At 36.6% G+C, this 25408-nt stretch overlaps 1 protein-coding gene across 1 annotated transcript in view; it reads left to right on the top strand.

Annotated features, from left to right (window-relative positions):
* Nucleotides 1–16567, top strand: part of dntt (deoxynucleotidyltransferase, terminal) — a 31454-nt gene extending 14887 nt beyond the window's left edge. The window contains exons 9-12 of the mRNA XM_077729708.1: nt 1560–1662; nt 5733–5981; nt 6202–6285; nt 16167–16567. Coding sequence (XP_077585834.1) covers nt 1560–1662; nt 5733–5981; nt 6202–6285; nt 16167–16253 — 523 coding nt within the window. The 3' untranslated portion in view covers nt 16254–16567. The remainder of the gene's footprint in view (nt 1–1559; nt 1663–5732; nt 5982–6201; nt 6286–16166) is intronic.
* The last annotated feature ends 8841 nt before the right edge of the window (nt 16568–25408 follow it).

Here is a 25408-nt window from a genome sequence, read left to right as displayed (position 1 = left end):
GGCACGACAACGATTTTGACACTGCTGACATTAGTCATTTTAAAGGGATAGCTGTGCAAGAAAAGTGACAAGTCTCAAATACATGCTGTTGAGGGGGATTAAAAATAGATTTTATTGGAAAATACAGCTTCTGCATGCAATGTATGTGAAAAGCTCAAATAGTATTAGCATGTCTTAGGATCTTAGGACCTCTATGGATGTTATTCAACAACATCATGATAGTCAGGACTGTTACCCAGTAACACTGAACCTCTCTGAAACCCAACAGTGACAGCACATTCTCAGGGCATGAACCACACTGTTATGTACTATGTCTCTTCACTAAAAACTACTAAAACTAAATGAAACATGACTATTAAATGTAGAATTTTATCCAAAGTTAGCTGTGGTCATCCACAGTGAACAAGATGAAAGGGCAAAGAAAACTGTTGGAGTCTAAAGATTTGAACAAAATTTTAATCAGGAGATTTAACTCTTTATCAATTTTTTTTCTTGAATTCATGTTGAACTCTCTCATTATCACTTCCCATTTCTTCTTGTGAGGAAAAGTTTTGAAGTGACACATTACAGCGAGGAAAGTGTCTCCTCCCACCACCCCTAACTTTAAGCTATGAGTAAACTTTCCTTTCCTCACATTCTTTGACATTTCCAGAAGCAACACTTCACACGTCTGTATTATTCATACATGTCACCCTGTCATCCACACAAATTTGTAAATAACCTTTAATATTTCATGTGCTTTGTGCTGGAAACACTTAATAATTTATCATTTTTCCTCACGCAATAAAAGTGTAGACCAACTGACTTTTTGTGTGTGTGGTGATACAACTGGCCATAAGTGAATGCCTTATAGAGATTGCAACAAAATAGAAGAAAAACAACTTTAACTTGAGTGAATAGGACTTATGTGCTGTCTTCCATCTTACTGCTGACCAAAGCTGTGTTATGGAAAGTAGCTGCACAGTCTCCTACTTACTAATAATACAGCAACTATCCAGAGAGCTGAGAAATATAATGCACTGTATAAGTGAATGTAACCTACCTACTTCCCCAAAAACCCATTCTTATGCCATGCACTCACTCATAGTTGTCCAAGAGAGGATTTGCTGAGGATGTCAATCTCCCTCCCTTTTTACAGTCTTGCTATTCATGGTGCACAATATTCCAGCATACTAAAGTGAGATATGCCAGTGTAGCAGAAGCAGCTGGTGATCTAGATGTGTTTTGACATCCAACACGGACAAGAAAAATTGTGGAAAAATTAGCTTTGCCAATTAAAAGTACTATAGAGGCTTATAAGGAAGTTCCATATTCAGCAAATGAGAAACTGCAATGGAAATACAAGTCAACTGATTAGGCCAAAGTTCTAGTTTCAGAAGAGACAAAAAAGGACAACAAAGGATGTTACTTCTTCAAAATTAGGTCTATACAGGTGGCTGCATCCCAGAATCAAACACCAGATCTCATAAATCAGCCTCTTGAGTTGAATGTGCTTACCAATTTTCCACCATACAGTCTATGCATCCGTCACATGCTGTCTTTTTTTTTTTTTGTTACAGGGGGAAGGATGTTGGTCATGATGTGGACTTTATTGTCACAACACCTGAAGTGGGAAAAGAGGAATGTGTGCTACGTCACATCATCGATAGCTTCAAAAAACAAGTAAGTAATGGATGGATTTTAAAATATATATTCACCAATGCATTGTTTGGTCCAGCTCAAACAAGAAATAAAAATTATATATGCTAACTCTATTTTGGTGTGGATTGTGTAAAGCAAACTATGAAGTTTCTTGGTGTGACGATGCTTTAAGTGTTTTTAAAATATATAGGTTTTCAATATGAATATTACTGAAGTTGTTGGGTCACTAGATTTGTAGTAAATGTATATGTATGAAATGAGTGAATATAAAAATAAGATTGAAAAAATACAGCTAGATTTTTCAGGATGAGTAAAGAGTCGGAGACAAACTGAACTGATTAGTAGCCACTAATACCATCTTACCCTAAAGACTTGACTTCTTCTCTTTCTAAAGTTTTAAAAATGAACCCCAGATCTGTGTACCCTATTTTTTTTTATCCACACCTCCATGTACATAATGTCCTTCAAAGCTCTAGCGACAATAATGACCTCCTACTTGCTTTTACAAGTGTTCCCACCATTTGCAGTCTCTTGTTCCATACAGGCGTACCAGGTGATCTGAAGTTGTGAAAAGCATGTGCGAATATGATCTAACATGAAGTAAGATTGTGACTTCTGCTGGTGTTAAAGAGGTTTTAGGTGGGCAAGAAAGGAAAGCAGGACATTTCCGATGTTCCTTCATACGGGCAAGGAGAGCCACAGATTTTTTTTCTACCCCTGTTAGGGTATTTGATTCATGCATTCGGCTAATACATATGAGATTAGATTTCTTAATTTATATCTTTAAATCTGAAAAAAAAAGTTAACTTTGACAGGCATTTGGAGCAAATAATCACAACGTTATCAAAATCAATTTCATAGCTCTTGGCTGAGACCAGCTAATATGCCACTGCCAGGCAGATTTTAGACTTTTCCTTGAGTTAGACAACTTACAAGATGAGATCACAGTTCTATGATTCCATCAAACAATTTGTTTGTCCTTTTTATATGGAGTGTTGTGCATTGACCTAATTAATTTTTAAAACATGCATGTAAATAATAACTGGAGGGTAAAACAAGATTTCAATCATCCCCGTTTGCCTCCATACTTCTTAGAAGCAAAGCTTTTTGGGATAAGATTATCTTTACGCCTGCGTCCTTTCTATGTAATTCCTTCTGTAAACTCTGGCAACAGCTTGCTCTCAGATGTTTGCTGACATTACCTGCTGCTTGGGAGATGATTACACACTGCCATTGGGCTAAACAGTCCACTATGTTACTTTAGACGGGAACTTTGCAACGGCCCCTGCTTAAAAAAAAAGTCTTTTTGGGTGTATGCATGTCAGAAAAAGAGTAAGACATAAATAAGAGAGACTGCTTATGATTTACTGTTTGTTTCTTGTATTGTAGGGCCACGAGTTTAAGAATAAGGGCAGGCATTTAACTCATTAATTACTATTGACGGTGCTAAACGTCCAATCCATTTTAAGTGGACATTTGTTAATTTGCACCTCCCAGTCAAAAAAGATCGGACATCTAGCCCTGTCATTGACATTAAAATAAGCACATTCTCATCTATAGCTGTCAATGGCAGACAGTTAGTCATTGATCCATCAGACAGTCATCAGAACTATTAATGCTTTTCTTGTAAGGTGGTAAGCACAGGAAGTGAAAAATCCTGTGGGGATGAATGAATGCGGCTTGATGTTTTTAAAAATAGAGCAATCATTAAGTGTGTTTTTATGTCAAAGGGACTCTAATTGCAGTTGAATTATTTTATATTGTCCCTCAAGTCACGACTATTCGGCACAACACGAAGGAAACTTAAAAGACTGCTCCCCTATCTAATGAAAGGTGAATGGTTATCTGTAATTGCAGAGAGAAGGCAAGCAATTCATGGAGGGTGACTCCTGGGAAAGTGGCATTTAGTTGCACAACAAATGACTGTGTGATTTTATATAATGTAGAGGCTTTAAGAAAGAATAAATGTAAAAATTATTTGCACTCGCTTTGTTCCACAATGTATCTTAATGAATGGATTTTATATTTTGTGAAAAAAATAGATCGTTTTCATTTTTGTACATGTTTAGCATTGATAATATATTGTTCAGAAAAGCCTGGAGTTCCTTTTTAAATTTTTTTTTATATCAGAATCCATTGTTGAACAATTACACCAAAAATCAATGGCCTTTGACAGCCGCATATTATAGTTTGTCATTGAGATTTTTATTCTGGTTCAAAGCTCAAGATACTCTTAACATGGAGAACATTGTATTTTCTAATTCTTTTGTGTTCATTCCATTCCATTTGCACTTATTTTCTTTGGTACCCGTCAGCGCTCAGCTTCCTTCTCCGGCACACTGAAAACCTACTCGGCAAAGATTCCCATTATCTGCAGACAGGAGGTTTTTTCCCCCCACCAAATAGGCTTTAATGGTCATCTATGGCTGTGTGACATCTCAGCTATCTTCTTTTCTAACACTCTTAAATTAAGCTAATGATCCTCTCAGTATTTCTGTTTTAACTTGCCTCTTTACCCCTCTCTCAGCTATTGCAATGATTGCTTTCCAAAAGCTTTTTGAAACATAAATCCTAATCATCTATTCTCAGAAAAGATGGAAAGACAGAAAAACTTATCATGGCTCAAGGTCATGATTTAGAACATAACTATTTGATATCATTTGCAGTAAAACCACACTCAGATGAACCTTGTTTGAGGAATCAACAAATCAATCCATTGCAACAATCTGCTTCAATTAAACTTGTATTTTAACTTTGGCTATTTATACAGTGGAATCCAGGGCAGCCCGGTGGAGTGAGTGGTTAGCGCATCAGCCTCTCCAGCTCTAGGGCCCTGGGTTCAAATCCAGGTCATGTCCTCTGTGTGGAGTTTGCATGTCCTTCCCAGGCCTACATGGGTTTCGTCTGGGTATTCCGGTTTCCTCCCATATTCCAAAAAAACATGGTAGGCTGATTGGACACTCTAAATTGCCCCTAAGTATGGGTGTGAGTGAGCATGGTTGTTCGTCTCCTTGTGCCTCTGGCTTGGAATCAGCTGGGATTGGCTCCAGCACCCCCACACCCTAATGAGGATAAAGTGGTTCAGAAAATGAGATGAAATGAGAGAAGGGAACCTTTGACTCCAGAGGACTCAATAAAATGATCTACACACATTTATACACACCGCCTCCCGTATGCTTCCTTCCAAGACATACTGTAATCTTTGCGGCATTAAATGATAAAGCTAAGGTCATCATCAGCATGTTGTAATTAAAGAATAACTTCCCTACAGTATTTAAAGAGTAATCACTTCTCAGAAGGACCAGAAGCAAAGACAATTATTTTATCGGCATAGAGGAGAATTTAGGAATTTCTAATGACTGAGAGAATGAAAATGGAGAAGGAAATGGGAGCAAGTATTAAACCTGTGGGGATGTTTGAAGGTTGAAAGTCTAAATTAACATCTTGAACTCTATTAAAGAGGCGGTTAGATAAACAAGCTAACTGATGACCGCAATAGAATCTACAATTCATATTAAGAGGGAATGATTCACCAAGCCTAATGCTTCCATTAGGTACATGAATAATGCTGTAGACATGTTTCCCCTCAATGCAGTAGCTATTCTAGATATTCTTTTCTATAGATTCCCCTACCACACCCTATACATTCAATGAACCTTCTTCTAGACTTCAAATAGTGTGCGCCTAAAATACTTCTTTGACTTAAAAGAACAACAACAGTGGATAAAAACCATAGATTTTTGCAAGCTCCAAAATGTAAAGTTAATTTATAAAGTCATGGGCTTGTTTCCCCATTTATGTCAGGACCTTTGAGTTCACATTTCAGCAGGATAGACTTTCTGTCCTTTTTTCACTCGACTGCTGCAAGAATATCTCTATATTGCTTTATGAATTATTAATGTAGACTTTGAGTCTTCTATACATCCTAAAAATCTACACTGTGGACTCAAGTTGTAACAAAAAAAAAAACATTCATATGATCAGAATTTCATTTCCTACAGATACATAAATATTCTAAATGATCATCTTGACCCCCTAATGTTAATAGCCATGAAAAAAAAGTTCTTGTTTTTTCTTCTTCTTTTGCTTAGGGAATTCTTCTCTACAGTGATTACAGGCCATCTACTTTCCATGTGTCTAAGCTGCAATGCCAGAGATTTGAGGCAATGGACTATTTTGCAAAATGTTTCCTGATCCTGCGCTTGGAGGCTATCCGAGTGGATGGAGGTCTCAGCTGTGCTGAGGGGGACAACAGGGGCTGGAGGGCAATACGTGTGGACTTGGTGTCACCGCCGATGGATCGTTACGCATTTGCTCTCCTGGGATGGACCGGATCCACGGTAGGCTGCAAAAAGAACAGAAAACAAACACGTCGCAACACAACACCATGTCATTTATTTTTTTTATAAAGCAACTTCTTTTTCTATGTGACAGTCATATTAAAGATGAAAAAATAGAAAGAAATCAATGGTTTCATGCAATAATGTTTCATGTATTAACAAGAGATTTAAGACAATATTTTCTTTTTTTTAACCAATTGTTTTTTTTTTCTCGTTACAGCAGTTTGACAGAGATCTGAGGAGGTTCGCTCGAATAGAGAGAAGAATGATTTTGGACAATCATACTCTTTATGACAAAACAAAGGTACCACACATTACTCATTACATATATTGACAGTGAAATTCATATATGTATAGAGATTGTATGTTTTCTTCTTGTTTGTGTGGCTTTTCTATAATTGGCTAATGAGCAGTTCAATGTAGGTTTAGCAATACCACAGAGAATCGAGGGATAAAAAAAAGTTTTTCTTCTTGAACAGAGCTTGTTTTTCTGCCAACAACATTAGAGAAAAATCTTCCACATCACAAGATGACTTAGTGGTTAAATGTGTGAGACATCCTTACAACAAACAAGAAAGCAACAGCTCTTAGTCACTGTCAATCTTTAATGCTGTCATTTCTGAGCTTGTGCTGGTTATATCATTGTACCATGTTTGGATTTGTTCCCATTTACGATGCTTAAAACTGAGCGGCCTTTATCAAGTATATAGACAACGAATAAAGAGGATCATGGTGCAGATTGACATCGGGGCCGCTGCCATATCACTGGAATGGCCCGTCAAAGCCTCCTTGGGTATAGAGGTCAGGGTCTCAGGATCACAGAGTGTCAATTTCATGCCAGTTTTATGCACAACTCACCAACTCAGATGGTGTTTATTAAAATGCAAGGACAAAGCAGACCTGCTGACAGTGCAGTCACCCGTGCACAGAAGTGGACAGTAGAAGTCACACAAAAACTTAGGCTGTAAATTATGTAGAAAGCAGAAAATGTGTGCAACAATTATTAGGATGTATTGCCCTTGCTTAAAGATAAAGAAGCCATAAAGACTAATATCTGTTTTAAGCGTGGATGATATAAAGATGACGATTTAGAGAGGTTTTAATCTTGTGGGTTTCACAAAGTCTCTGAGTTTATAAAATAAGGCGTATCGACTCAAACCAATCATCTCCTGACTAAGTGTTGGCTGCGGGGCAATCTTGACGAGGCTTGCAAATGGCATACAGAGATCGACTAGATTTATACATAGTAAATAGGAATCCAATTTTAAATCTCTTTCGTGGATGGGATGATGTCAACTGAAGACAGGTGAAACACAGCAGTGAAAAATGGCATAAGAGAGAAAAAATGTGTTTTGGGTGCTATTATTTGCAGGAGTTGCTCACACAGAAAGGCTTAAAACAACAAATTATGCTGCATATGGCCTTTGCAAGCGTTAAAAAAAATAAAATAAATGCTGCATATGGCCTGTGCAATATGCTCTGCAGAGCAATTCCACCCCTGAATGAACAGCTAGTCACATTTAGGTGGAATAAATTTGTATTGCCTTCACCATATTTTTTCTTAATACAGAACTCAGTGTTAAATCCCATAATCTGGCAGGTTGACAGTTTAACAGAAATGTTGCAATATGTTTTCTTTGGCGTGAAGGGATTTAAGAAGAAGAACAAATCTATTGTTTTGAGGGAAACTTGTAGAAATGCCTCATATAAGATGACGAATCGCCTCCCAGTGCATATTCTAGAGGTGTTAAATTGCATTCAACACTTGTGAACTGGTGGCATTGCTTGATTATCAGCATTGGAGCGAATAAAACACACCAAAGTGTGGATTTAAGAGGTCAATATTAGTAACAATTGTGGAATGAAACTGATCTGGGTCAGAACTACTTCACTGCACTAGTGTTGTGAGGTTTAGATGACAGACTAACTGAGGCGAGCTGAGAGGTTTTTTGCTTCGGCAAGCAATGACTGACATCTTTAGGCCAACAATTTGCAGTGCCGCAGGCATTTGGAACCAGCATCAGTAGGGATGGGAATTTGCAGAAATAGGTCTGCTATGATAGTAGTCTCTGCTGCAGTATCTTGTCAATGTAGTGGCTTCTGTGGGATTATTTGTGTGTCCTCTGCTGTAAGTCTGAAGGTTTGTGATAATTAATATGTGGAGTGGGTCTGATGAATGAGGACAGCTGGAGGATTTCATCATGCTTTGACAGAATGCTCCCTCCCAGAGCAGAGGGGATCCATGACCTGACCAACACCTGCAAACACACTTGAGTACAGCATGTGGGGAATGACCTATTGTTGAAAATAATTCGGTGTGTACAGAAAATATTGTCTATAGAGGGTTGTAAACAGTACAAATGCTGCAATATTGCCAATCAAAAGTGTGTGTATGTGCATGTGTGCGTGTGTGTGTGTCTTTCAGGACCACTCTTAAAGGGTAATCACTCTTGTCTTGTCTAGGGGTGTGATTAATGAAGTCTCGGTGAAAAGGGTGCAAGCGTAGATGTCGCAGCTTCGTCTGGTTGCAGTCACTGATAGGGGAAGCTCATTTATACGATGTCTACCTGACGCTCGCTAAAAAAAGCTTTAGGCCCATGTAAGATTCTTGACGGACACTGAGTAGAAAATACATGCTTACAATAGTAGACCTCATTAGTTTACATTTCAAGGTATATTAAAAGGGATTTTCACACTGGATGTCTATTTATTTATGTGTGATATCCCAAAGAGACATTCTTGGACATATTCTGTTTTATTTTATAGTCATTCTTTTCCATTCCATTCCAAGGTTGCTTCATTCACTTTGTGCTACATTTGAGTGGTATCATTTTTCATGTGCTTTAGTACTCTTGGTTATTTCACTATTAGTATTATTGTATTGAAATTCTGCCGAGTGTTAGTGAAAGGACATTATCAATGAATATATAATAACAATTATAGTTCAGTATGTCATGCACACAAGGATTTGCTTTGAAGCATTCACTTTCACATACTAATTTCTGCTTTGTAAAAATGACCCTGAGAGAACATCCAAAATGTTGCTTCAGTAATTCTTACCCATCCATTGATTCTTTAAAATACCTTTTTAAATCCCAGAACTTCATCAGATGCTGACAATTCCCCCAATTCTTCCTGACACTCACCAAAATGTTTAATTTAAAAAGTGATCAGCCTGTAAAGATAGTTCTCTGCCTCCCAGATGGAGAGTAGAAATTAATATGAAGCTCACTGTCAAATTAGAAAATCTGGGGTGTAGAGTGCTCACAGCTTTTTTGACCCACCCCCTTGAGAGAACTGGATGACTGGACAATAACAGGGCAATTGCACTGGGCTTTAGGGAGCAAGGGTTTTAAAAGCTCCAAGATGGTGGAAGTTTGAGGATAGGCACTAGTCAGGAGAAACATCTTAAGTGTGCAGGGGAAGGGGAGGAGAGCTTTAATTTAGCGGATGGTGGCACATGGACCCTTAGGGCGTCCCATATTGTAAAAGCACACACCTGTGCATACATTGTGACAGACAAATGAACTGTGGAGGATGTCCTCTAAACAGTCAGATGGCTGTCGGGTATGTAGAGGAGTTTGAAAATTAGCTGCTGTGCTTTTACAAATGAACATGCATTTCTCTGCACACTTACTGTGCATACTCACAAAACACTCCTCCCGTCTATCCTTCTGAATTTTAATTACAGTTTAATCAACTGAGGGAGATGAAAAGACATGGAGTGGTCGCATTGAAGGTGCATTGTCATATACTGCTTGAAGGTCAGGAGATGTGGTGGTTTATTAAATGCTTGGCGCATGCAGACTTTCAAGCCTCGGTAAATGTGTCTGAAACAGCTGCATCTCTCAAACTCTCTTCATCTGGTAACCACTGAAAGAAGCTCGACACAAGCACAAAAAATGCACATATAGTACATTGGTAATAACTTACGTGCACGCTCGCAAAGAAGGTTTCACGGTTCCAATTTTGTGACAGGTTATTTGAGTCACTTATTCTCAAGAATACAATTCTGTAACCCTGTAATTACAGGACGAAAAATATAATTCCACACCAATTAGAAGATTGCACAAATATGTGCTTTCTCTTAAAAACTATTGCGGTTGTCATCCCAGAACATTCTCTCTGAATCCCATTTTTAATTACGATTGACGTGTACAATAACAAACCACAAAATTGCTCTGTTTGTTACTCATATTTCCAGCTATCAATCATGGGAATTGCAGGAAACAAAATACTAAAATAAGGCATGCACTCAATTCTATTTCGTGACCTCATTATAGTAAAGCGCTAGAGGGATAGTTTATTTCTCCCTTGCCTCACATGGGTGCAAACAACATCTTGCATTTTAATTAGATACACAAAGTAATCATTATTATGCTTTTCCTGGTGTAATATTTGGGTGGAAATGAAGTTTCCGCGGGAAGAAATGTAGGTTTTATGTCTTTCTTTATATTACAATTCACAAAGTATACTAATATACTGTATTTAGGTTAAATTGTAAACAATTCATATGTTATGTTATAATCACTACCCCTATTTCAGAGGATACTATTTACTTTAGTTATCCACCTTAACCTTTTCAAGAAAAGTGGTCATGACAGTGGACAGCTAAAACATGTTGTTGTTTTTTGTTGATTTATTTATTTCACTCTTTATAGAAAAAGTGACTACAAATACAAATTGCCTACAGTAGATTGAAGGGGTTAAAATTCCATCATGGAAAATAACTTCTGTTTAAGGCTGAAATTAATACCATCAAATCATTGAGCTTTAAACACAAACCTGTGTTAGGAAAATTGCTTGAGACAGAGCTAGAGCTGGAAGATGAATGGTCGGATTAAAGTTTCTAGGCATATCTCAGCACCACAGGATTCTTGCTCCTTATAGCTCATGTAAAACATTTTCTTATAAGCCCCAACATATGGCTATAAGGTAAGAATGGCAAATTATAAAATTCATTTGGATTTGTAAATAGGATTAGGGAAATTGGACTGTTTCAAATGTTCAGCTATGTGATGTGTGGTGACTAACTCTTAACAATTATGGAGCATAGCCACTAGCAAAATATAGTAGCTGTTATGATTGGTAGCATGAAGTGTGGAAAAAGTGAAGAAAAAAAACAATGCAAATGACAGAAATTCAAACTTTCACAGATGTTAGAAAAAGCGTGAAGCTGCATTGCAGGATGAGTCTAATCAAGTTTCTTGGTCTGAATGGAGGCACATTTTTTATCCATTATTGATGAAGAGAAAGGCAGACGGTCTGAGGGATGTTTGAGTCTGGCCCATGTTTGCCTCGTCGTATAGCTTTAATTGACACTGAGCTGGCGATGGCACAAGCACGCTTCCTCTCTGGGCTTCTGTTTCAGTTTGGCCCATGATTTATTTAGTGGGACACTCCAATGAACAATCACTGGGCTGGTTCAGCCTGATCATGCGGTCACTGTGTAACCTTTGTGTGATTTGACTCTACATTACCAGAAAAAGTGAGCAGATAGCATATCTTACTAAGAGGAGTGCTGACCTCTGATAGGTTGTGACCGTCTACGTTTTATTGTTCCCTCACATTTTGTGAGAAAATGAGACAAAAATACTTCCTCGACTAAATTGATGCCGTTTATTCGCATGGACCATTAAAAGAGACTTTTTTTTTGGAAAGGTAGTCAATTCAAGTGAAGAATCCATAAAATAAAAATAAATGAGAATAGATCTGGGTATTTTAGTGCTGTTAAAAGCATAATTGTGGATTGCATAAAATAAACAAAAGTTAAATGGAGGGTCTCACACTCTAGTAATACTTAGGTGATACGTAGGATCATCCCAAAACACTAAATGTATTCCACCTTTATCCACACATTTCTATAAATTGAAATTTTGGAATGAATTACCATGTCGACCCCATCATAGTGATTGTTTGAAATGAGATCACATCTCTTTGCTCATTTTAAAATGAGCCTGCTTCAACTGATTGCCCCTAACTATTGCGATGAAATGGTAAAAAAAAGGCTTAAGAAACTCTTAACAACGATTCTCTCCACAAAAAGCTTCTTCTTAGTGGACTCTTGAATAAATGATAGTCTTAATTAAATTGCTATGAGAGTGACTTTCACATTTTCTTGAAACGAGCTAGTACTGAAATAACATTTTAAGTGCATTTGTCGACCTGCACACTTTTATCATATCATGAAAGCATTCAGTCATCCAAATAGTCTTACTTAAATGCTCATGCCTGTTGTATTTGGATTATTTTTGCTTGCAACACACATCCTAGAACCTCTATATAGACAATACCCATAATCGTCTTGAGCGCCAGCTCCCTGTTCAACAAACCAGTTAATTATTCATAAGCTTTGGTGCAAGAGAGAAAGTTAATTTTCTGCTATCATTAGAGGGGTGTTCTTTTTGTGGCTCAAAATGAAGGCGAGAAACAATGTAATGTACAATTGCAAGCTTGGCTGTGAACCTTGCCACATTTTACTTTTACGATTTAGAAAGAACAACATTCACGTTGTACTTTATTTACCAACACATTTAATTAAATCTAATCGCCAGCTGCAAGTGTTTGCTGTGCACTTACAAAAATATACTATAATAACTTGACAATATTTTGGATATTTTGTGAGTAGTACCAGCAGTCTAAGTGAATTTAAGTCTGAGTTGCATGAACAATAAAAATAACTGAAAGGGATTGAGAATGTGTTCTTGAGATAATACAGTATTAATAGAACATTTTTTCCACTCTGCCATTTGTTATAGCTAGCTATTAAATTTGGGCGATTTATTCCCAAATGTTTGCACCTCCACAAGTGTACAGGGCAATAGCATTTGTGCATATTTAATTAGGTATCCCACAACTTGTGATGACAAATTTATTATTTAATGGACCTTTGTCTGCTTTACATGCTGATTAGTGAACCATTAACACACTTGGATCAAGACAACACTAAAGCCAATATGGCTGTTTTATTAACAGATGTGTTTTTTATGACTCTTTTCCTAATGGCTGGTGTGATTAGTGAGTTGCTTGTGACCTTCCGGTATATGTTACCAGTGTTTGACCTGTGTTCTGCAGAGGGGAAGATAAGAGAACAACAACTGTGATTACGCAGCATGAAAGTGAAATCCACAACACCATAGCAAATGTTGCTTGAAAATATGCTGTATTATTAAATTTGGGATACCTTTGAATATTGCATAGTATATAATTTCCAAACAACTCCTTCACTTTGAGTCTACACAAATGTACAGTTTAAACAAAATAGACTTATGTAGTCGAAGTCAAAGAGAAACAATTACCACCATTTCTTCTGTTGGCAATGTCAGATACTAGGCGGGTGTTACATTTGTAAAACTTAGATTGACCTAAAAATGTCTTCTAGAAGACGTGTATTAGTGTACAAAAATCTGCATTTAGATTATCATCAAATTATTTATTGTGTGGAAATCAGATCTTTTTTTTATGTCACTGTATGTTTGACAATCTGCAAAAAAAAATGCAAAAAAAGATTTAGTTTTTCCACAAATTGTTTCCCCGGAAAACAATGAATGAAGGATGAAACAATCTCTACATTAATGCACTAAAGCGTATCATAATACAATTCAATGATACAATTAATTATAAGTTGTATAGCGTATTTTTACTGAAATGCCCTCCAAAGTCTTCATGACATTCGAGCTGAGCCGCTTTTCAGTTGTTGTTTCTTTTTCCCCCTTCGTCTCCTTTTCTGTCATGCTTTGATGTGTCGGTGGCGCCTGTCCGGCATCGGGCAGGCAGCCATGTCCATCTGCCCCATCCATCAAGCCTTGGACCGGGTGGCACACGGGATGACGGGTAACAGAGAAAAGGCAGATGTTTTGCAGGGACTCGGATGTTTTCACATCCACGAGGGACGTCATTATGGGGAGGACGGTGAAACATGTAGCTGATTAGCAGCTTATTTAGTGAAGGACACTGATTTGCGGTAATATGAGCACTCTCATTTTGGTTTGTAATGTTGATGGACTGAATTGGAATTCTTGATGTTAAAGAAGCAGCGATTAATAGAAATATGAGCTTTTTTTTGCCATAGGTTAAAATATTGTAACTCATTGCTTTTGTTTCCAATGAATAACATGGAACATTTTTAAAATTTTCTCAACCTTTTTTATTGACACAATGAGCAACGTTATACAGGTTTTTGTGTGAAACACGGTGCTAATAAAATTTCAAATTGACCCTGACGGAGGCCTTTGCGTTATCACCTCTCAGTCAGGTACTTTAAAACTTATAATAACTCTGCATTTTTTACCTCTCTTTGACTCAGCGCCTATAAAAGATAAAAACACTTTTTTTTTACATTATCAAGTGTGTTTTTTCCTGTGTATACCCAAGGCGGAGAAGTTTGAGCTACATGAGAATTATGGGCACAGTGCTATGCAAAATAAATCAATCAGCACCTCGCTGAGGGTGCAGGAGGCTTTTAAGAGTCGAGGAAAGTTAACAGTGCTCTACAGGAATGACTTTCATTTGATCCGCTACAATGACTTAATTGGTCATGTTGAGAATCTCATCTGTGTTTTTCTCATTCAGCTACATGTCCTCAATTGTCCTGCATCCCATGTATTGTTGTATAAGTGGAAGCCAAGCACTCTTTTTTTATGTTATCTTCCATTCCTCCTCGTAGCCTCAGCCTGTTATCACCCAGAAGTTCAATATTGTCTAGCGCCTAAATTACAATGATGTGTTTCTGCATGTTATTTGATTTAAGTTGTTAGAGCAATAAATGGGCCTGGGGTTATGATCAAGGCAATACTAACCACTTAATGTGCCTTAAAATGATTCCACTGTGATACATTAAATGTTCTACTCCACTAGATTTCCCCCCCTGAAAACAAACAAGTTATATTCCTCTAAATATTTTCTCTGTATGAGTCAGTAAGACCAGAATATAACTCTCAATTGTTTTTCAACTGACATAGTAAACTGATTTCAAGAGGATAATGAAATTATACAACAGATAAGAGGCTGGTCATAGCTTTGACTGTTGTCGAAAAGTAAAACAAAATAAAGAATCACCCAAGTCTGCCTGGACGAAAAACATAGAGAATCAGATCACAGTAACACTATCTCACTTTGATTTTTGGTGTTGCATTTTTCATCAATAAACTCACACCTTCAGAGATCACACTCAATCTTCTTGTTTCAATGAAATATAACAAGAATTTTAAGTTCTTACATTTTGTATTGAATCACATCCGGATATAGTACTTGGTTTTATTGCAAAACAGCACAGTATTGAATTTAAGCAAAGATATGAAAATAGAATTACATTCAATAAAAGCGTGTTTTCAATATTAACCCATTGGGTGCCATTGACGGTGCTAGACGTCCAATAAATTTGAACAAGGATGCACAAGTTTATTCGATACTAACCCTCCCAGTTCCAGTAGATTGGGCAACTACTTAGAAAAAGTTAAAGATCCATTGGCTTCTTTACTTTATGTGTACTGCTACTTTATTCACACATATTTGCCTCATGCCCAACACATGCTCACATCCTTTGCATTATCTGTAACAAGTTAGTGCTTTGTACTTTGCATTTCTCTCTAGGCTGACAACCTGTTACTGTACACGTGTCTTCAGCTGACAGCTTCGCTTTTCGTTCTTTTGGCTTTTCCTAACGTCCTTTTGCAATGTGTCAGGTCCAGTTTAACACTCGAAGGCAGGATTTGTCAAAATCACAGCTCATTTCTCTCCAGGCAGTACTGCTCCCAAGGTGAGTCAGAGCTCATCAGCCCTCTTATGAAGACAACCCCCCCATCACATGGCTTTGGTAAACAGCCAACTGCTAATAACCAAGTCATGTTTTGTCAAGGAAAATGCTCATCTCCTCCACGGTAGCACAAGTACATATACAGCAAAATATAGTAGGAAGGAAAAGAATGCCAGGAAGGAAAGTGCTAAACTGACTGGAACTATTGCGGGTAAAATAATTGATGATATGTTCAACATTTCTTGTTTTTTTATAGTGCCTTCTGCTGAAATGAATGGTAAAGAACAACCAATTACCGTCATTTAGTTAATTTGTGCATCTATAATTGCCCCTGTTCTGCCGATATGACAACACATTCTCCTATGGTGTCTGCTTTCCTAAATCCTCTACTCATTGCAATGATTTTTTTTCATTGTTTTTCTCATTGTTAGAAAGAGTTTCTGACAGCCAGGAGCGAAGAGGACATATTTGCTCATCTGGGTCTTGAGTACCTGGAGCCTTGGCAAAGGAATGCGTAGGCATCCACTCTTCCTTGAATCCTTGACACAACACCAGCGTTGCTCCCATCTGCTTTCAAGTATCTCCAACTTTGTTTTTTGTTTTTTAAATTTCATACAGGTGTGCATTGATGATCCTATTTGTTGTTGTTTTTGTTTTATTTTAAAAGCCTATGCATAATTCATAATGTTGCTCATTCTTTTAGCAGGGAGTGAATAAATACTTTCCTTCATCCACAATTTGCTTGTCTGTAAGTGTCGTAATGACACATGCAATACAAAGGCAATTGAATTCCATCGTGGGCGACTAAAAGAAGCACAGGAGGAGGGAGGAAGCAGAAGAGAAGAAGAAGTTAGCAGGGGAATTGGGGAGGCAGGAAACAATGAAAAAGAGGGGTGAGGGCTTGTTGAGAAAAATGTTGCAATCACTCTCTCGGCAGGAAAATGCACAGCGTGAAGCAGGAGAAGGTCTTGTGGGAATTGAGTGGCGGGTAATGAGCTTCAAATAAAGAGCCTTCTGCGTTGCCATTTAGCTTCTATTTTAATCTGCGTCCAGTGCAGACCATTTAACTGGCATCCGATCATTCAAAAACCACACTCAATAAACATCTCAACCACAAAAAATTGTGTATAATAATATCCTGTAGTACATTATCAAAATCACTTTGAAACTGAATATATATACTGATATATATAAGTCAATAAATCCCAATTCATGACAATTATCAACACAGTTTTGAGTACAAACCATTTTACAAAGATACAGTACAGAAACAGATAACACAGTATTTATCTATCTTGGTCTGTACTATGAATATTTCACAACATTCATACCTTTCCCCCCCTGGTCAAAACCACATCTCATTTGCTTATTCCTGACTTTTAACCAATCCTGCTTCCATTTTCCATTCAAATTATTGCTTTAGCTTTTCAAAGTCTGGCATGCACAACCTTTTATTTTGATGTCTGAGGTCTAACTAAGATGACTGGTGTGTGACAACATGATGAATTGCATGCACCCATTTGCATAGAAATAATTTGCTGATTTGCCTACCCGCCGTCCAAAAATAAAATCAGTTTTAGATTTCTCTATGGGTAATGATATTCAATTTACAGTGTTAACTCAGATTGATGTAGCAAAATCCACCTTTTTCTTGCATTTATACAGGCTGTATATTTGCAATTTTAACAGCAGCACAGGCCCCCGTCTTTATTTTCCAATCGGTATATCATGCGCCTGACCTTTTGATAAGCATGCACACATTATGTTTTATTATGTGGCAATGTAAAATGACATATGAATGCCCTGCACCACTATTTGTCACGGCAGATATTACATGATTGACTAAAATAGAGAGAGAATGATTTGTTGACAGCTTGCATTAATGGGAAGTGCCCAAAGATTAATGGGCTGCTCTTTGAGAAGGACATATGTACTCAGGGGAACTTGCATCAAAAGGTATTCATCGCTAGAACAAGCTTGATGATTTCATAGAAAAGTGGCTTAGAAGTTGCAAAGAGGTTACTGTACTATGATTTCAGATCAAATATATTAGTATTAAATTAAAATAAAATGTCACAATACCAAACTAAACGTTGACATTTTTTAAGACAGTCAATAATAAGTAGGATAGAAACAGGGTGAGAACACAAAATGGTAGAAATAATATCGAAATCTTATATTGCGTTTGTTTCATGCGAGTACTTTGTGACCCTCAATGATGACTTTGTTTTAACAGATGAGGAAGTGATTTCACTAGGGAAATTTCTATGCATCTTTAATTGTCCGTCGAGCACAAAATTAGTGCTTGTCCTAATTTATATGGCTTAATTTATCAACAGCCTCACTTGGATACTAAAACTTGCTTTGGTTTTATCTTTTGCAGGGATTTTTGCGGTAATGCTTCTTACAAGGTAAGACTTACATTTATGTGGACATGATTTTGCTTCCTGCTGTTGTAATGTTGTCTATGTTGCCAAATATAGTCCTTTATCCATCAATTTGATAAGACCTGCTGACAGAGTACAAACATAGAGAGAAAATTAAAGCTCAAGCCTTCTACTGCACTCTTGATCATGGGCACTCCCCTCGTCTAATTGGCTTGCTTCCTTTGACCAAGCTGTGGGGTGTGAGTTGAGTTAATAGGGTCATGTTTGTGTCTGCAATTTGGGAAGCAACTTGGCACAGACACACTTTTCTCATTCATTATTACAATGTTCAGTTTATGGAACCCCACAAGCTTCAAATGGCATTGAAAAGCTATGATCATCTTTTCAGCCCTCACAGCAAATCCCAGCTTGAATTTGATCCTTTTGTCTTTACCTTTTCAAATACTAATGAACCAAGCCCATCTCAACTTTTCATATGATGTGCTTTCTGTTGTCCTACTCTATCATATCTGTTCTCTGATGCAGGAAACTATCCATCAATTTGAGCATATGGTGAGTTGATATAGTGCACCACTTGTAGGAAGAGAAGGGATGATCAAAATGGAAGGCAGAAAAGAAATGAAAAATGGTATTTGAAGTGGTAAAAGATGAAGATAAACAGCTCAGGAATAATTAAAAATATATATCAGTAAATATCATCAAGCACAATGAAAAAAAATCTGTGTCATTCAGAGTAATGTAATATTTTGCACCCCAGTTCTTTTTATTCTTATCTTAGTGTCTAGTACAATAACAAAGTTTCTTTTTCTCCAATGGCCCAAGGGGTTCTCTTCAGATTCTGTGAAAGAAGGAGTCGACAATGCATTGAACTTTATAGCTCTTGTCTTGAGGGCTGCAGACTATACTGAGACAGCTGGAGGTAATTCACTCGGCACCATTTTGCTGCCTATCAACAGCTCATGAGAACCCCCACTAAACCTTTTAACATATTCTATTGTCTTTAAGAGCAGTCTTCGCTTTTCCTCCCTGGTTACCGTATGGTATGCTTATGCTTTGTGTGCTTGTGAGAGAAACAAAAAGAGGCTTGAATATCTGTGTGTGTCAAGATTAGGGCAAGAGTGGAGAAACCCATGTATCATTGATTTGCTTGCTTGGGGCTTGCTGTACACAACACAGTATTAAAATGATTCATGGTACTTGAACCTGGCTATGGTGATATTGAGATACTGTATCAGTTTGCCATTTTCTGTCACTGGTTCAATGGACAAATGCCTTAACTGACACAAGAGGGTTCTTCCACATGAGCTGAGTTAATAATCTAATAGCGACATTTGTTTTCGTCTCCAATTCCCTTCTCGGCTACAAAATATAATCTATCTATTGGGGTGGTGGGGGGGGGCACCTTTTGCCTCTGCAGTACATAAATAACAGTTGGATGACAGCTAAGCAAGTGTAGCTGGGACCATCTGGCCCTCCTGGTGACTCAGTCAATGTGACAATGATGATGGATATATAACCATCTCAGCTGCATAGCAACAAAAAAAATAATTTTTCGACTGTGTAAGAAATTTATTTCTATCATTGTATTTCTGATCTGGCAACATTGAGGTGCAGTGTGCCATTGACTCATGATCTCCATATTTGAGTGTTGACAGTGCCTTGTGTGAGGTTTAAAATGTTAATATGTATTGTGTTCGATAAAACTGATACATATAATATATCTTAATATGATTGAAAACTATTTTTAAGGATTTATATAGATTGTGCTCTCTTGTGTATGCCGTCATTAATCCTTTGTTTTGCTATTAGCAGAAAAACCCAAAAATATTAGGAGCTTAATAGTTCTTTGTAAAAACATTATGATTCATCTTCATGAAATGAGCAAAACTGTATTTTTTGTGTGAACCCTTATCGATTCTATGTGCAAATAACTTATAATTGCTAAGAATTAATCAGCCATTGGCAAAGAAGGGATATTAATCCATGTAACCTTTGTAACTAATAACCTTGTGATTCTTTCAATGCCCAAGCACACTGAGAATTTGTTAGCGTTAGAGGGTGTCGCGCAACCATTATGCATTGATATGGATTATTTGAGTATAGAGGTTAAATAGTCAATAGCGAATGAAAGTGATTTTTCTTAATGAGAGCGTCCTGCTGGAAAAAGCTGACTCACCTTGTATATGTGTTTGCTGTCATGGGAACAAACAAAATTATCCTTTTTGTGCAGAGTTCTCAAACCCTTTTAAAGGTTCTTTTTAGTCATTTGGGTAATTTTTGTTTTAAATGCATTAAATATGTTTGAAGGTAAGTGATGAAAGCATGTGTATGGTCAGTGGACACTATGGGATCTATCGCCAAGCATTTTCCTCCCTTTTAAAGCCTTAGAATATATAGTACCTTAAGTTTAATATTCATATAAATTTGGTAGGCAACACCCAATCAAATACTTTCACCCAATCAAACAATTTATTAATATTTTACTTCAACTGGACAGTATTTATAATATGATGTTGGAAACTACAGGGAACATTCAGGAAACTGCAGTTTCTCATTGTTTGAACTGTGCATGCTGTTTTTATTTCATTTCATTGTGTTATTTATTACATAAATAAAAGCATGTACAGATGGTAAAGGTTGCTATACAGAGAAATATAAAACTGGTGCAAATGACACTGAACTGATTCATTTCTACCCGGTCATGACTTTATTGGTAATAAGGTTTTAAAGACCTTGCTCTTCTCTTTCATTGCATATTTTCCTTCATTTTATGTTCCACCAAAATCTATGAGGTTCTTAAAACTTTTAATGTGTCTCTTGTGTCATATAACAATACTGGTAAAGCCTGCCTTGCTTTATATGCTGCTAAACCTAGCCAAATTGTGTTAGATTTTTTGAAGGATGCGCTTAAAATCTGCTTTGTTCTGCTTTGGCTTTATGGGCATCTGGTTTAAGTTAAGCACTGATCTAATAAAGGATAGTTTTAAAAAAAAATAAGATGAGATTACAATTTCAACATCACCCTCAAGTGCAGACTTGTGAGCAGAGATTAGTAAAGATTTTTATAAATCGTATTCTTTAAATAAAATCAAATTGACATTTTATTCCAAACTAAAAAGCATCACAGAATGAAAAACATTATAAACTAGAATAGCTGCAAACTAAAACAAGCGATTACTGCGTTCCCTAATCATTGCTTTGTACCTGCAAAATGTTCCGTTTTTCTCAATGTTTTGGTAAATGGGGCGTAACTCCACCTTTGAGATTTTGGCATACTCAAATATCTATTTGTGTTATGCTTCTAGTCTGCAGATGGTTCTGGCTGACAATATTTCCAAACAGGTGGGTGAGACTGTCTTCTAATTAATATCCTCATTGTTCCTACTTGGTCAAGCATGCATCAGTTATCTCAGTGGAAAAAATCCCCCTCACTCTGATTGTATTCCAATTCACAAAAGCACCACTAGCATTTTAAATTACCAGTACTCTGATGTTCTTTCTATGCTCTGTGGAGATGAAATTGCCTGTGGTTATAGTCTATTGTGGAGTAATAGCTAATTGGGTATCTTTTGAAAACGCTTCATTTAATGCATCAATAATATCACCCTTTACTTCTTTGATTTTTCTCCCTCGACACAATAATATTGGTGTGATTATTCAGCTGCAACGGAAAAATAATGATGGTAATACAGTCAACACACAAACAAAGCCTTTTGAAAACAGTGGAACGTTTTGTATTAGTTTGTATCACTTTTAATGTGGAGAGTGAAGTACATGTTGCGTAAAATCTGACAAATATACTTCGGAATAAGACCAAAGGGAAAATCCTGATGTTAAAATAGAAAAAGACAGTGTTTTCATTCAAGTAATGAGAATTGAAATATTAAACCTCTACATCTATTGACTACAAAAATGCAAAAGAGTCTATTTTGAATTTGTTGATAACATCATAATTGTATCTTAGATTAATTTTGTGTTTTACTTCTCTGCATGGGAGAAGTGACTCAGGCACATGGACTGTATTAGTATACATAATTAATTTCAGACAAAACTGGCTAAAAAGCAATTCCATCTGCTTGCTACAACTTTAACCTTTGGCAATATGATGCTGGGTTTTTCACTGCTCAATTGTTTTTCTCACTTTCTTTCTTTTTTGTACAAAAGTATTTTACTTGGATAAACCAGACATAGCCACCACAGTGTGCTGCTCTGTTGAGTTTATACTGTAGGAGATTTTGAAATTACAACCCAGATATTTTTCTGCTTGGTCCTATGAGAGGGCTTGTGTGGGGGCCTGGTTTCATTTATCTCACTGCTGCTAAGATATAAATGAAGGTTAAGACCGCCTAGACTTTGGTCCCTGTTGGGGATGATTGGGAGAATATGAAATGAAGTGGTTAAAAATTTACATTTTGCTCTCAGGAAATATCTAATATAATGTGTCACTTCCACTCACTCAACAATATATTTTTTTTAATGATTCTTATGAGTTTTGGCACATTTTCATGAGGAAAATACACAGTAGAGTGAATAAATCTTAGAAGAACAGGCCGTATGTATCTTGTTTTGCAAACAAACAAGAATTAATTGTTAAAGGGTGAAATGGAAAGTATTAATATTTGGAGAATAAAATATTAAAGTTGTTTGAGAGCTTTTGGACCTAGCATTTATTACGGTCCCCATTTATATGCACAAAGATACAAGTTTAAATGTTTGGGGATTTTATGTTATTATGTATGATGGATTTAGCTTAAAAAAATTGGGATTTCTACAGGTTGACATGTAATTCATTTCGCATGGATTATCTTTATATACCAAATTGCTTTCATTAAACATAATAGTAGACTTTATGATTTTTACAGCATTCTCAAAAATCACACATTCACTGCTATTGTTAATGAAAGACTTCCTGCATATTGTTCGTTTTTCCAGACACTTTTATAGTTTAAGACATCATTTTAGTTGGCATTGGCTACTGGAAGACTTTCTTGTCATAGTACTTCATATTTCTTTTTGAAAGTGCATATTTCAACAACCATCTGCCTGGAATCTGTACATATTGTATGGCATTGACAGCAGAGCAACCCTGACAGGTCCATTACAGATGTCATATTACTTTGAATGAATAAGGTATGAGAAGCTAAATGGCTCCATAGGAGTTCAAGTATAAATATTTAATTGTCACAAGCTGTAGTTTTTCAGTAGGTTTCATCAAGTTTTGCATGTAGGGTACAGACCTAATGACATGATGCTCTTAGACCTATTTTTAGCTCTGGCAACTTTGACTATGCTATAATAGAAAGTAAAGTTACAGACAACCATTCAATGATTATATTGCTTGAAAATTATTCATGCTTTTACTTGGAAAATCTGTCTTTCGGCCACCTTGAATCATAATAACATTCATGAGAAATTTCACAGTGATTTAAATCGCCATCTTTGTCAATGCTTAAAAGGTAAGTTTGTATGGTTTTCTGATTTTCCATTGGCCAAGTCTTCCATGTAGACTAAATTTAGCAAAAATCAATGTGTTATTTGTTTCAAAGTATAAATTTGATATACACGAGATACAGATAAACTTGAACTCTCTTGGGCTCCATTGTGTTGACTGTTTTAATATAGTATTGAAGTATTTAAAACTTCATTATTACACTTACTGCATTTTCAGTGTGTTCTCGTATCGTTGGCTGACCCAACTGCAATTGACGTCTAATACATTTTGACTGGGAGGCTTGACAGCAAATGATTAAAGCCAGTCTTTTTATATTTTTATGACCCTGTCTTGTTCAGCTGCTTAGCTACACACACTGGGAATCTAAATGTCTTTATGATCTGAACAGTTTTAATGTGCCACATGGGAGTTTTGTGGCAACCATATTTGACAATGGCAAGCAATGAGATAATTTTATGTGCATGAATTTCTTACAGATGTAGTTTGTTGCAATATATGAATAAAGTTAAGTACATGACAGACGGGTTGTCAAAGGCAATTCTGAATTGCTAACCCTAAATCACCTTTGTCTGGCAAGCCCGTTCTTCCAACAGCCAAAATAATTAGCACTTTGTAGGCATGTAATAACATAAATCTGTCAAAGACCTCTGCTCTGTATATGTGCTTTTTGCATTATGTGATTTGCGCAGCTTTGCTAAATTACAGCCTCTAGGGTACATAAATGGGTGAAAAAATGTTTGAGTCCATTTGCAGATCCCTATGCTTTCCCATATTCATAGCCTGAATTAAATTGGCAGTTCAGCTATTAACATATTTTTTGTGTCCTGCCTAAAGAGCTAATAAAGATGCAAACTATGCAAATAAACACAGCAGAAATAGAAGCTTTAAAAGTCATCAAATATTTGGATGCATGATTATGGTACTTGAACAAACATGCAGGTACATGGATTGGCCGTCAATATTTATTTTACAAATTCATAAAAAATGGAGGCCTTGTATTGGAAAACCAAGTAGGGAGATGGATAGATTTCAGACCTTTTTTTTTTTATAAGGTAATGTAATTTGTTCAATTTTTTTGTAATTGTATTTTTTTTTTAATTTGCTGGGGAAACTGTTATGTTATTAGAAAACATTCTCTGTCTATCACCGGGACTCTTTTCTGAAGAGGTTCTTAAAAGCATAAGAAATGGCTAGTTGAACTGAGGTCATCTGATATTGTATAGCCATTCACTCATCATTTAGACATATGAATGTGGTTTGAAACCTGCCTGCTAGTTTGCTCTCACATCATGTAGCAGACACATAACAGAATAATGAACTATTGCAGTCAGGACACATTTCATATCGGAAAAAGGTGTGAAACCTCCCTCGCGAAAAAAAAAAAACAACAACTTCATTTTCACCTCCCAAGGACGTCCTCTTAAGGACAGAAGGCTTATTTTTTTTTGTACAAACACATGGAAACAGATGGTGAATTCTCACCCGTGAATGTGTTAACAAAACAAAATTATAACATTGCCACATCACCTGTAGCCAATTACTCATCCATAACATTAGACACATGCTGAGAAACCCATACTATTATACTATTTTTTTTAATTATGTAGTTTTGAATCCTTGACCAATAACAGGGTAGACATTCAGCCACTGACATTGATGTATGTCCAATTTATTTAAATCAAGAGTCCTGGCTGTGAATGTTCATCTTTCATTGTCATTGACTGCATTAGACGTCCAATTTTTTTTGACTTGAAGGACCGGCTGGCAACAAATGATCAGTGGCTTCTACTCAAAATGAATAGAACTCCTCAATGAGTTGGTCACTGTATTCTTG

This window comes from Stigmatopora nigra, chromosome 12 (assembly GCF_051989575.1).
Source record: "Stigmatopora nigra isolate UIUO_SnigA chromosome 12, RoL_Snig_1.1, whole genome shotgun sequence".
Taxonomy (NCBI): Eukaryota; Metazoa; Chordata; class Actinopteri; order Syngnathiformes; family Syngnathidae; genus Stigmatopora; species Stigmatopora nigra.
The sequence above is the reverse complement of the archived record's forward strand: the minus strand, read 5'-3'. Positions and strand labels throughout refer to the sequence as shown.